General features: G+C 46.0%; 1 protein-coding gene across 1 annotated transcript; it reads right to left on the bottom strand.

The window, feature by feature from the left end:
* Positions 1-1,387: 1,387 nt before the first annotated feature.
* REG4 (regenerating family member 4) lies at positions 1,388-13,014 on the bottom strand (the record flags this gene model as incomplete). Its single annotated transcript, XM_080916245.1, has 5 exons — positions 1,388-1,475; positions 4,704-4,809; positions 6,468-6,605; positions 7,994-8,088; positions 12,948-13,014. 5 exons carry the CDS (start codon positions 13,012-13,014, stop codon positions 1,408-1,410), a joined length of 474 nt encoding a protein of 157 aa, XP_080772371.1. The 3' UTR covers positions 1,388-1,407.
* Positions 13,015-14,637: the final 1,623 nt, after the last annotated feature.

Raw genomic sequence — 14,637 nt, 5'->3', positions numbered from 1 at the left:
TCCAGGTTCTTTTTCAGAAACAACAGGGCTTTCTCTTACTGTCTGTGATATTATTACAGTCACTGTAACAATGCAGGGTCTGCTGCTTAGGTTCTGTGTGTGACTCATGTCAGCCTTGACTCTCAATTTAACTATCATCTCTACTCAGGAATCTCATGCTTTTATGTCCCCGGCTGTGATCTATCCAGATCTCTCTTTGGACTGGGTGTTTGGCATTTCAATGAAAATGACCTTCTGTATCCGCCTGTGACCTCCTCTGAAATCTCACCATTACAGTTTATTCAGTGGTTGACAGGCCTCAGTAGAGCAATACATTATTGTTGATGCTTTCCTCTTCGAGAACAAAAGGAAGGGCTCCATTCATTACCTCTTTCCTCACCAAGCCTTTCTTCAGTTTCCCTTAAGGCAGCTCTCAGTTGGCTGCTCAGATCGGGGCAGCAAACTGTGTTCAGTGCTTGGCCATGTCACAAGGACAAAGCATGTGACCATCCACCTAATCTGACTGCATGGCCAGGCCACAAAGACTTTCCTCTTAGGCATTTTCCCTTCTGACAGACATGGTTATGCTCACACTAAAGTAGCCCTTCTTAACAGCCAGCAAGTCCTATTTACTTTTACTGCCATGCAAGACTCCTGACCTAGGGGATGGGGATGCAGATACATATGTTTTATGGTTGGGCTACCTCCTTAGTATTGAAGCAAGCATGATATAAGGAATCCCAAACTCTGAACACAGGGAACTGAGCAAAGCCACTGAGCTTGTTAGTAGCAGAGAAGAGACAAACCCCAGGGTCTCCAGATCAGTCCTCTGTACCATCTGTGATGGGTGTCAACTCCCACCACAGGCCCAGAAGAACTCATAATTAAACGTCATCCACTCACTCAACCTTGCTCTGAGCTTGACAGGCACACCATTATCTCTTCTGCTCAAACTAAGTGCTGTGAGGGACACAGGAGACAGGGATCCATTTCAGACAGGCAGGAACTTGACTGATGAACATTCCATGGCAAACAGAGGAACAACAAGAAGTCAGTGGACATGTGTGTGGATTGAGAGAGGGAGGTCAGAGGTTACGGAGGCTGGAAGGGACAGAAGCTCACTCATGGCTGTTTCTCGGCTCCAAAACTTTACTGGTCTGACAGAGACACAGTGGTCAAGAAAGCACACTTCTAGCATTCTTTGAGACAATATGAGGGAAGAGGAGTGCCAGAAAGGACTGTAGAGTGAACACAGAGACCGGAAGCCACTGTTCCGCCAGGCTAAGCAGGGCTTGGTAGTCAGTGCACTGGAGGCCTCATCAATGTTTGCTGCTGAGTTTACTCTCTGGGATAGTGGTTAGATCAGCCTCCAGGGGAGAGGGAAGTGGAAAGAGTTTGTACGAGGCTGGTAGACGCTCGGTTCTTGCTCTATGGCCTGTACTTGCACAGGAAGTGCTGGAGCTTGGTGCACCCATTTTTGTTCCAAGTTAAAAATTCTGTAAGAAAACAAACAGACATTTTAAACCAAGCTAGCTCAGTACTGAGTTTACCAGAACTGTCTGTGTTTTTCTTGGAGTCCTGGACAAGGGCCACTGGTGGTAATTTCATATGTCAACATGGGCAGGACATGGTATTGTTTAGTCCAGATGTCTAGCTGCCTACCAGTCTAGATGGTGCTCTGCAGGCATTTTGTACATATTGTTGACACTCAAATCAACAGACATTGAGTAAGGAAGCAGATCACTCTACCCACGTGGGTGGGCCTCATCTAATATGGTGGACAAAAGGTCTCCTGAGCCAGAAATGCTGCCTCTGATCACTTTGGACTCAGTCTTTCCACATCAACTCCTGCAGTAATTTCCAGCACCTTCCCCCACCTCCATCCCGTTTCTTGTTCTCCGGAGACCCCTGACTAACACAAACAAGACTTTACTCACATACTGCAGAGTGTAGACACTGCACTCAGTTACCCCTCAGGAGGAAGCAGCAAAGGCTTCCCCTATGTGTGTGGTGTTTAGTTTATAAGGGTTTTTTTTGAAGTTTTATTTTTTATTTTTATTTATAGATGTGTTTACATGCATGTGTGTGTGTGTCTGTGTGCACACATGTGTGGGTTCCTCTGTGTGTGTGTGTGAGTGCATGTGTGTGAGTGCACACATGTGTGGGACTCTGTGTGTGTGTGTGTGTGTGTGTGTGTGTGTGTGTGTGTCTGAGTGCACACATGTGTGGGGCCTATGTAAGCCAGAGGAGGTCATCAATGCTTGGAGCTGGAGTTACAGGAGGTTGTGACCTGCCTGATGTGGGTGCTGGATAACTACTGTACCAACTAGTTTTGTGTCAACTAGGCAAGTAAAGGCAGTTCTCAACCTGTGAGTCATGAATGACCCTTTCACGGGAGTCACCTAAGACCATCAGAAAACACAGACATTCACATTACAATTCATAACAGTAGCAAAATTAGTTATGAAGTAGCAACAAAATAATTTTATGGTTGGAGGGACACCACACCATGAGGAACCTATTGAAGGACCACAGCATTAGGAAGGTTGAGAACAGCTGTGCTAGAGTCATCAGAGAGGAGGGGCCTCAACTGAGAAAATGTCTCCATAAGATTAGTCTGGAACTCAGGTTGATCTGACTTGACATGTTGCTGTATAGAGTCCTTTGGGACATCTGCTGAACCCAACAAAGGTCTGGAAGAACAGGTCCAGGTGACCAAGAGCAGCTTTCCCACAGGCAGGTATCCATTCTAACCTCTTACTACTTGCCTTCCTCCTACAACACCAGAGGGGGAATGGGCTGGGACTGGGGGGTGAGGGCAAACCTGGGCAGTGAGCTCAGCCTGCACATGAAGGCATTGGGAGAATATTAAGATGGTAGAGATTCTTCTCTCTCCCTGAGGCACAGAGAAGGAAGAAGTCTTCACCAGGTCAGATAGCTCAGTAAGACGAAGATGCTGTATTTCTACAAGGCCATTCAGGGCGGAGCTCCTGCCCTTGACCCCAAGCCAGGCTGAATATAACTTTTCTTCTCTCTTTCTTATTTTTTCTTGCAGCACTGAAGGTCGAACCCAGGCCCTCACATAAGTTAGGCAAGTGCTCTACTGCTGAGCTATAGTCTCAGCTCTTGTCTTACTTTTTATTATAAAATAAGGTTTTATTACATTGCCTGGACTAGCCTTGAACTCACTCTGTAGTCCAGGCTAGACTTGACCTCACTCTGTAGTCCAGGCTAGCCTCGAACTTGGTGCACCTCCTGCCTCTGCCTTCTAAGCATTGTGATTACAGGCCTATTTAAATATAAACTCTCAAAGTAAAATAGTTCATCTCAAAACAGTTAGATTATGGTGTAGAGTGGAGAGTTCCAAGGGATGACAGAGGGACACAAGGAGCAAAATACCGGGGAGTTCTTCCTAAAAAGAAAGGAAACAGGAATGGGTCCTGCAACAGAGAGCATAGCTCATGCATGGCTGTATGGTTGTACATAGGTAAAATTTATTCACAGATATAAAATGACTCTGGTGAGACTTGTGAAGCTTTTTCCTTTACACCCACCTGTCCCCAGCTTTTCACTAGCCTCATTCCTTTCTCTGTTTTTTTTTTTTTTTTAATTATCTAATAGCTTTCTCCCCAGCCCTCACTTCATGTGTGTGGCTGATCTTCAAGCATCTCCACCTCCTGTCTTCCTGTAGAAATGCTGGGATTACACACACACAGACACACACAGACACAGACACACACACACACACACACACACACACACACACACACACACACACACTACCTTATCCATCTTTATGTGGGTTCTGGGATTCAAACCCACGTCTTCATGCCTGCACATCAAGCCCACACATTTTCATGCACGTTCTCCTTAGCCCCCATCTTTGAGTGGTTTTGTGTCTCCAACCTGTGTTCTGACTGCTGAGAGCCAGAGTGAAACACGATTGAAGGAATGAACTAAAAAGATGAAGGCTCCCAGTTCTCACAGACTGGCCATGGCCCCTTCGGTGTGGAACTCTGCTGACAAGAAAAGACTGGAGAAGCCCTGGACCATGAGGATAAGAGGGACTTAGGGAACCATCTGGTCAACCTCCTCCCCAAAGCTGGTTGGGCTAAAAGGTAGATATGGAGTGTTTCATACCATAGGCCTGAGAGTCCCTGGAATGTGTTCTTTTGAAATGTTGATCTTTAGGGCTTTAAGTCTCTCTTCTAACCTAGTTACTACCACACTGAAAGTCAAGTGCCCACATTTTCTTTGCTGGTAGGTTTCTCATTGCTTCCTAGGATGGCTCATTGTGGGTTTGGATAGCATTAACTGTTCAGTTTCCCTTCAGCGTGGGTAGGCAGCCTTGTTTTAGTAGCTTGTGCCTATTGGCTTGCCTGTGTTCTGGCTAACTTGACTTTCACAGCAGCAGTGTGGGATTTGCCGGCCCATGAGATTCTCTTCTTCAGCTTTTTACCCGCAATGGTCTTTGTCATAGTGTGTCCCCTCATGCCTCCCTTCATTGCTGTTAAAAGGTTCCTTTACTGGTATATCGATTCTGCAAAGACTGTGGAGTGGATACAGAGAAACCAGGGTTGACAGACTGTGGTCACTGTCCTGTAAGGTGGTGTTGGTGGGTAAAAGGGGGGTTGGGAAGGAGGACAAGGACACCCCATCTACTCCTAATAGGTTAAAGCGTTGAGGTGCAGCTTGCAGAGGGGGAAGGTGTACAGGGAACTTACTATCCTTGGGGTTCATCTCAGCGCAGTGCCTGGCTTCACTCTTTGTCCTGGAATTCCAGGGTCTGTACCGGTTTGTAGACCCATCAATCCACTGCCACAGCTGCTTCTGCAACAACAGGAAACAGGGAATGTGCAGCTCAGCCAGCTTCACCTGCCCACACCCATGCTGCTCCTCCCTCAGCCCAGTGAAATGGGGTGTCATGGAAGCATATGAAGAACCACGATCAGGAAAGCCGCTCCCCAATTCGGTGACGGAGGGAAACATCACTACTGTTTTAGCATATTTACTTCTGAAGGAAATATGGTTATCCATGTGCTAAAAATACTGTACTATTTAAAATGCTACTCATCCTTCATGTTGCTTTCTAAGCCCTCCTTTAGCATAACAATGTGCCAAGGTCTACCTTTAACGATCTCCTATGGGCAACCAGTATTCTCTCTCATTTCCAATTACTATGAAAAACACTTCTAGGTCTAATTTTGTTGTCACTTTGTGTTCTCAAAGTTATCTTCTTATGATATATTCCAAACAGCAGAACGAACGGGTCAAAGGATGACGCTGTTTTGTGGTTATCAATGCCATCTGACAAAGTACTTTCCAGACACTGTCCACCTGTGCAGACTTACGTCCTCACTGGCCAGGCACAAGGACAATTTCTCTATAGTTCAAGATAGTATTCATTGTACAAACAAAACTGTTGATAACCTAAGTCAAATCATATCATTTTAGTTTTCCTGTCTTCAGTCACACTTGTAAAATAAAAGATCAACGTACAAAAATTTCTGAGAGAAACAGATGGAAATATATAGTTGGCCTCTGAATGCAGAGTTTTGGTTGACAACAAAGTAAATAGATAAAATTGAAAAAAATCTGGCCAGGTGCTGTGGCACAGACCATTAATCCTAGCACTGGGGAGACAGAAGCAGGAGCATGTCTGCGTGTTTGAGGCCAGCCTGCTCCGTACAGGGAGTTTCGGGTCAGGCAAAGCTACATAGTGAGACTCGGTCTCAAAATGGAGGAGCGGGAGAGACAACTCAGCTGTTAGAAGCACTTGTTGCTCTTACTGGGACCAGTGGCAGCTCTCAACTGTGTTAACCCCAGTTCTAGGGCACCTGATGCCTTCTTCAGGCTGCCCCAGGTACCAGGCACATACGTACATGCAGGCACACACACATACATAGAAAATAAAAATGGAAAAATATTTTAAAAGTAAAAACTGTTAGAGTCAAATAAGCACCATTTAAAGCAAATAACTGAATGACAGTTTTATATATTTATGAATTTGCATGTATATATGCATATAAATGTATATATATGCATATACATACATGTAATGAGCTGATGAAGAGGATAACAAGGATCCAGAAGAAAGAGTCAAGAACAATGAAAAAAGAATCTAAGGAAAAGGTCAGCTAAACGTGTTTCCCTTTAATCAAGACCATTAATGACAGTGAGTTAATCTGAACCTTCTAGAATCTAGACTTGCATCCTTTCTCTCTCCTCTCTGTCTTTCTCTTTGTTGAGGGAACCTTAGATAATTGGTAAGTTTGTGTTTGAATGATCCAGGAAGACCACAATTAAAAGTTCCACAAAATGGAGCTGTTTAATGGGGTCCCTGACCTTCAGCTTGGCTTTTATCATTGGAGGCGCTTGGCTGAGGGGCAATTCATTTTGTCCTGTTTGCAGGCCAGGAGGCCACTTCTCATGAATAGGTTATCATCCTGGATTTCCCAAGAGGCTCTGTGAGCCAGACCTGGGGTTACCTTCTGTGGGTCATGCAGGCCGATCCACACAGGTACGTTTCTCTGATAGCCAGTTATGTACTTTGATATGACGCTGGCTTCCTTTTGATTCAAGACAGATGCCAGATGGGATGCATTTCCATACGACTGACATTCCAGCTGCAAGGAGAGGTCACATTAATGATGCCAGGAGCATACAGCTCTCTCCTTGGAGCCCTGGTGTGCCAAGCAGGATGGATCTATCCCCCAACTTCAGAAACTGGGGTTTCTATCACCATGGAAGACAGAAAGCCACAACGTTGGCTCTCAGAAGCGGGAGCTTGCAGGAAATTTAGGATCAAAGGGTCCCAGTGACCTTCACAAGTCACTTCATCTCTCTGAAGCACCATTTCCTCCTAATTGCGGAATCCAATGTCTCTCAATCTCCCCCTTGTCATCTTGCTCTTTCTGTCTCGCTCTTTTCTCCCACTCTCTCTATCCCTCCACCCCTAGTTATTGAGAACCCCACTCAAGACATTTTGTTCCCTGAATTATCTCTGCTACTTCTCACGGCCTAATCAAAAGGAGATCATTTTTGCTTATACTGCAATGACATTTTCTGCTTTGAGGTCACAACCATGCATCCTCTCACATGTCTCTTGTATGATGAGGAAAAGCATCCCTCTGTAGCCAAGGCTGGCCTCAAAGGACTTATGACCACCCTGCCTCAGCTCCCAAGAGCTAAGATCCTAGACACACTCCCCCAGGCCCTCTCACAGTCCTGGAGGTCCAAGAACACAGCCGGTGAACTCATTAGTTCTCACCTGGTGGGTTCTTCACCCTTGTTTTGAGTCATGGACCGGAGTCTTGAGACTGATATGGACCTGAATCATACCACATGGTGTCTATATGTACCAACCAGTCATATTTGTAACATGCAACATTGTATCTATGTTTATAAACTAGTCACAATAGTAACATGCTGCATTATCTCTATATGTATTATCCGGTCATATTTGTGACATATTACATTGTATCTATACGTATACATCAGTCACAAGCTAGAGCTACAGCAATATCTATCCTTCACTTACTTGGACTGGATATTTGTATATTGTTAGCATAGCTGGAAATAATAAAATTCAGGCGTGTATGGGTTGGGTCAAGTGAGGCCACCTCTTTTTCTACTTTGCATTTCACCTGGCACCCTGGAGACCTGTTTTAGATGTTTGTACACCCCCCCCCCTCTCTCTGGCAAGTCTCATAGGGGAATTCTGTTATTCTTTGCTTGAGAACCTTACCTCTTCCTGCTCCTTTGATCTGCTTATTTAAGCTTTCTGGAAGTCGTGGTTACCCTCTACTCACTCTGTGTCCGTGCAGCCTACTGAAGGTCTAAATACAGTACCCACATCATCAATAACCACAAAACTGAAGGGGCGGAGCGCATCCCTCTTCAACCATGAGGCTTCTCCTGAATGCCCAGGAAGAACTCTTAAATGTATGTTAAATATGATCTGAGGCTCTAGCTGGCCCCTTTCTCTAAAAGACCAAGAGCCCAAAGGTCTTACCTCAGCATGAGACCAGTTCCTGAGCTTCCGGAAGTACCCATAACAGTGGGACCTATAGTAAAACCATCCTGAAGCACAGCTGGGTCTTAAGACATCTGTACAGAAACAAAGGGCAGTTACAGATTGTGATGGCAAAAACAAACAACAACAAAAAAAAAAAAAAAAACTGTCAGGGCCACGACAGGACAGTTTTTGGATCTAGAACACCTCGAATAAAGGGAAGAGTCTCCTTTGGAAGGACCCTGCTGAGCTGTGAAAATGTGTGCTGTGTAGAGCTGAGGGTCCCGGTAAGCTGACAGAAGAATGCCTGCCTTGCACACACAGAGCCCTGGGTTTGATTCCTAGCACTGTTCATGTCTGTGATCCTAATTCAGATTGTGACATAGAAGAATCAGGAATTGAAAGCTATCCTTGGCTACATTGTGAGTTTGAGGACAGCCTGGGCTATATGAGATTCATCTCAGAACATACACGCACAAAGGGGTTGGCAGAGACAGAGAGAAACAGAGAGATAGAGGTACAGACAGGGAGAGGGGGGTGAGAGAAGGGGAGAGGGAGACAGAGACAGACAGTACAAAATAAAGCCAAAAACTTTACTATTACTCATCTCCCAGCTTTCATCAAAGGACCTTTTCCCAGGGTGGCTATTTACTGGGAAAGGGGGCATCAAACTTTCTGGGATGACAGAACACTCTGAACCAACAGGAATTTAAAGAAACCTAAATATTGCCGTGGCCCAGCTGTCAGAGAAGGAATGAAGGAGGTCTTGGGGCCATTGGAGTTTTGGCTCTGTGTGCTCTGGCCTCAGTGCTAATCAATAGCCGTCATTTCACTAGATCAGGTTATGTAACTACAGTGGACACACTCACATAACTAACTGGCAGAACGACACAGCCGAGAGACATAAACTGGGAGTTGGGGCCATTATGAGGAGAAAGAGCCATTTTGGAAAGGGTGGGGGGATAAATGGCCACTTAGCTAGAAGGTGACCATGGGTGGGTTGTGCATCAATTGTGAGGAGAGGAGACTTTTATATTTTAGAGGGCTGGGCAGAGGCAGGGGGCGGGGGGGGGGGCAGGGATTGTGTCGGGCGTGTGCGGAAATAGCAAGCCCCTAATTTTGCTTTGCCTCTAAGGGATCTGTAAGACCAGCACAGCCAACAGGAATGAGAGAGGCTTTGTGGCAAAGGAGACTGTGACTCAGAAAGGCTCCAGTTTCTTACTGGTCAGCTGGCAAATGCCTCTGCTGCTGGAGTTGGAGACGTATAAAGAAGAGTCGAGGAGGGGTGAAGAGGGACTGGTGGCCAAGGGGCTACCAGGCTGGCAGTTCAAGCCCCATGATGACGTCTGCACACCCACACTCTAGGCCAGTGCAAAGCTCTTCCACAGACCAGATCTGTTTAAGTGTGTTAATCTCTTCCTAGTCAGATGGCTGTAGGGCACTTGTTCACTGCAGCCCACTCTTTGTTCTGTTTCTTCTGTGCCTGTAAATCTCCAGGGTCTGTCTGTCTGTCTGTCTGTCTGTCTGTCTGTCATCTATCTATCTACCTACCTATCTCTATATCTCTCACTTTCTTCCTTCTTTCTTCTCCCTTCTCTCTTTCTCCATCCCTCCCCCCAGATCCCCCTCCATCTCTCTCTCTGCTCTCCCCTCTTCTTCCCCCCACCACAAGATTTCATGCAGCTCAGACTGGCCTTGAACTCACAAAGTAGCTGAGGATGACTTTGAACTTCTGACTCTCCTGCCCGCGCTGTCCTCATGCTGAGATGAGATTACAGGCATTGCCATCATCTCGGTTTTACAAAGCCGTGGGAGGTCAAAGCCAGGACTTCAGGCATGCTAGGCACACACACTTGCTGCCAGCTCCTTAGTACAGAGGTGCTTTCTCAGCATACTCTCAGGCACCAGCCCCAGCTGAGGTGGAACACGGTGCTTCTTACAGATTTAGATCCACTGCGTGTGTGATTGGATCTGTGAGTGAAAGATAATCCCTAATAATCCTGATAATATTGATTATCCTTTTCTCTTTGCTGTGACCAGATACCTGACAAACGCAGCTGGAGGAGACAGGGGTTTGTTTGGTTTGCAGCAGGAATGGCGGGCGAGGCAGCAGGAACACGCCGTCGGGGTGGTTATGTTCTGACTCCAGTCAGCAACCACAGATACTGACACTCAAACTCAATTTCTTCTTTTTATTCAACCCAAGATCTCAGCCCATAGGATGGTGTTCTGCCTTTTCAATTAGCCTGTCTCTTTCGCTTTTCTCCGTGCCTTTGTGCGCCCCCTTTACCCCTCCTCCTCAGTTCTTTCCTCCCCTGTTTTTCTCCATTGTTCTTTCTCGCCTTAGCTGTGCATTATTGCAGCTACCGACATGCGCCCCCTGGTGGGAACAATTAGAAATGCTTCCAACTGAGGGCAGACGCTGTTGTGCCTCCTCCTGAGCCACACGTTTACCCAGCATGCCTTGGTACCAGATTCTGCTCTGGGCAGTTGTTACTAATACTCTAGAACCCACCCTCACCCCCATTAAGTAGTCCTTGGTATAATCAACAGGAGGAAACAAGGCAGAAAGAAGTTGTTGCGCCCCACACTCCCACAGCAAAGAAGAAAAAGCTATGACTTAGACGGTGTGGCTCCGAGTTGGGGCTCCCTCCGGCTCAGTCATGTTCAAGCTATGTTTAAAAAACAAAATCAAAAACCTGCAAGTCACTCCTATTTATTCACGCTGCTCTCCTTAATAGCCAGACTGTCTCAGACAGATGGGGATGGGTACTCGAGGTGCAGACAAGGAAACCTACTGAGGCCACAAAACAGGAGTGGAGTGGGACCCTGTGAGGAGACGCTGCGTTCTCAGCAGCCTAGGATCTTTCTCATCTCTGCCAAAGGTGGCAAGGCTCTTCATTGCTGCCCATGGGTGACAAGAAGGGACAGGTCCTAGCACTCGGGCTCTCCACTTCTGGTGGTCTTTCTACTCTCCTGACCTTGTACAACTCTGGCTTCCTGTCTACATAATGAACTAACACACACTTTTCGCACAGGGTTGCTTGAGGGAGCTAATGGGATAATGCATACCTAATGCGAACACAGTGGTTAGAACACTGCTCAGCACATAGTAACTGTTGAATAAATGACAGCTGGTGAGAACTAGAGCTTTCTTGTGTGATACTGGGGATTGGTCTGGTGCATGGTGGAAGGCTCTGGCCACAGAGTTGTAGACACAGGCTAGCCCTATGTTTTTTTTTTTCCTTTACAGACTAGCCTTATGCTTTTTAAAAAATTATTAGTTCTTTCTTTTCTTTTTTAAACCTGTGACAGAGCCCGTTTAAGCTTCCAAGACTGGCCTTGAACTCTGTGTAGCCCAGGCAGGTCAGAGCTCTGAAGTCATACGCATTGCTCTGAGAGGCCAGGATTCCAGGTATGCAGCACCAGGCTGAGCTAGAATTATAGCTGTGAGAAACCAGCACAGTTATTATGATAAGAAGGTGGAGTGTTTCTGAAAATATTAGCCAGATGCAGTTTCCATTGTCTCTAAATGTTTCTCTGTTTTTCTTCATTGAGCCCCAGGCAGTCCCAGGCCGGGGCAAGGAGCCATTTCGCAGACAACAGAGCTACGATCTTGGCCATCAGCCTCCATTGAAAGGGGAAAAAAGCAGTTTCTAAGCTCTCCACGTCGACTTTAAATGCAAGATTAGACTTTTTTCCATAAGCTTTTGTGCAAAGAATATATGGGATCTGTCTTAAGCACAGTTCTCAGGAATGCAGCAATAAACAAAAAGGTTTTCTACAGCTGGGAGGAAGATCTGTCTGGAAAAGAGCCATGGAAGGACCGTGCTATATGTTTTGGCTCCATTCTCCTCCTGGGGAGAGACCCAAAGAAATTAGTGAAGTCCTGGGAAGGGTTGGGGAGTCTTATCTCATTTTCCAGAATACAGCCAGGGTCAGTGTCAAGCCTGAAGGGAAGCCAGAGGTCAGGGAAGCCTCCAAGGAACATACAGACACAGCGTAAGACAGCAGGCACTGGGGGCGGTTCCCACGTTCTCTACATTCTTGAAGGGTGCAGAGATGGTGGTTGAGTCCCCTGGGTCCTGAAAAGTGATGGCTGAAGGCAGGTGTGGGGTCAGAGGCAGTGAGTACCACACAAGGCCATGTGGAGGGAAGGACCGCAGCCTTCAGCCAGTGCCCCAAGCGCTCCACCTTTCTCCACCCCCCTCCATGCTTCCTTGAATTAATTCATCCCCATTAGGGCTCAGTGGATCTTTTATTGACCTCTTCTCACTACATAACTAATGTTCAAACAAGCAATGCTTGTTGGTTGGAGGTCTCGCCACCTCCAACTCCCAGTGGGGCCATTGGCTACAATGGGAGATGACCAAGCCTGGGAGCCGGGCATCAGTGTGACTTTTGTCAAGACAGTCATCCTCTGTCCTTGCTCTACTCACAGATTCAGCAGAGCAGTTACATCGGAAGAGCCCACATTTCATCTCTTTCCATTCTGGATATTCCGTAGTGATTTTTCTCAGCACACTCAAACTTTCCTCGTCCTGCTCTCTCTGCTGCAGATTCCACGGTGTCCTGGCACGCTCCCTAACCTTATGCTTGGCTTATGAGTGTACAGTAGCCATCTCTGCAACTAGCTTTGCTGGTCCCTGGTCAACAGGACTTTGCAATATGCTCAAATAAGGCAACAGTGCAAACATGTCTGGACATTGTGATTCCAGCTATGAGCTACAGACAGCCTGAGGCCTGTCCGGGTCTTCAAAACAGGCAAGCATCAGTCATAACAAACTTTATTCTGCAGTCCTTGACTTAAGTGTGGCTCTTGTCTGACAGTCATGTGATTTTACATTCTCATCTTGATATTCTTTTCTGGAATTCCTGAGTGGGTGAGTAGATGGGACTGTGTGTGCTGTGTACTTATTGCTGTGGCTGCCTTCCAATTACTGACCAAACTTACCGCTCAGGACTTCGGGGCCAGCTACACAACTCAGCAGTAAGAGCAGCCGCAGGCCTTTGGAAGCCATCTTCCTCTTTTGATGAAGATGATACTTCGATGCTTTGATTTCAAGGCCCTCGGGAGCCTGTTCCAGTTTCCCTCCCTTTTTTTTTTCCTGGATTCTCTTAGACCTGAAATTTGGACCAGTGAGAAGGATACTGAAACTTAGCTACCACATCAAACTATTTTCAGGTAGATTAGCATTTTACAATGAAGTTTACAATCTCAAGTTTAATGTGAGGATTAGTGACAGTATGGGATTTTCTTTTTCACTGCAAACCCTTCTACTCCAGTGTCAGAGCCCCTAACAGTCAGGGTTCCTGAACTACCCAGAGGTCCCGAGTTATCTCCAGGACAGCCAGCAGAGGGCGACCTGGGCACATTTTCTCACAGGTGATGCTAGGCCTTCTAAAGTCCAGTAAATGAAATAAAGTGGTTCCAACAATGAGATTTTTTTTTTTAACGTCGACGGCAAACGAATGGCCCAAACGCAGTCACAGACAAGAAAGCTTAGGTTTCTCAGGGAGTGGGAGTCATCAACTCCTGCCACCAGCTGTTAACTAGATCTGACTCTTAAGCCTTGTTTACATCACTTAAAACAAAGAGAAGAACAAAAAAGAAAGAAGCTTTGCTAGCCTCTCTTTTCATTATCAAAACTCTTTTTTAAAAAATCATTAAAACACCAACACAGGCCAGGAGATATGAAGTGAGCCATCTCCCAGAGACAAGCAGTTTGGGACAAGTACCTGCAGGCAGTTTCCTAGGTCCCAGTGTATAGCCTTAAACAAAATGAATCACCCTGTCTTGTGCCGGGCCACTTCTCAGACACAGACCGGCTGCCGAGAGCATCCTTGCAGCCATGGTTCTCTGTCTGGTTGTTCTTCCGGTTGGTGTGAATTTGTGTGGTCTGCTGGATCTCGGAGGAAGCCCACCGTCTTCTGGAAGGCTTGCCTACCCGCCCCTTTGCTAGAATTCAAGACCATTGCCCTCCTATCCCATGATGCTTACGTTGGTCAAAAAAGTGCTGTATGCTCAGTTTGGAATTTAAAAAGGAAATTTTGCCTCTGCCTAAAAGCTACCAATGAAGTGCAGCATGAGTGGTATAATTTATATCTACTTATATGTTATAAAAATAAAAATTATATACTTTTTAACATTTCTTTTGTAATTTATCGGTTTATAGCTTCACACATTTTTTTCTCTTTGTTGGGTTCTCTTCTTTTTGATAATTTGTGGGAGTTTTTTTTTTTTTTTTTTTTTTTTTTTTTTTGTATATTTAAACTTCCCAGTGAAGTTGCTAATGGTGTGTCTCAGTTAGCATTTTTCTCTCATTTCTGTGTTTTCCCCATTCTGAAGGGAGACAGACAACATTTGTAGGGGGCCAACATGACACCCCAACTCTACCTCTTTGTGCTTCCTACAAGTAGTCCCTGCCCCTTTGCCTCTGGGTCTCGCTGGATCTCTTGGTGGCCTCTTCACAGAAGTGATGTTCAGGTTTTTAAAAGCCACTTTGCCCCATGCGTGCTCTCCCTTATAATCTCTGGGATTTCTGCGACAAACAGCGGCCACCACTGTGGTACAAGGTTAGTGCAGTCACCCACGCACCCCTCCATTCTTAACTGATTACCATTCTAAGCAATGGTTGGCTTTA

The sequence above is a fragment of the Micromys minutus genome (assembly GCF_963924665.1).
Source record: "Micromys minutus genome assembly, chromosome: 4".
In the NCBI taxonomy this organism is placed as follows: Eukaryota; Metazoa; Chordata; class Mammalia; order Rodentia; family Muridae; genus Micromys; species Micromys minutus.
This window is presented reverse-complemented; position numbering and strand designations above follow the sequence as displayed.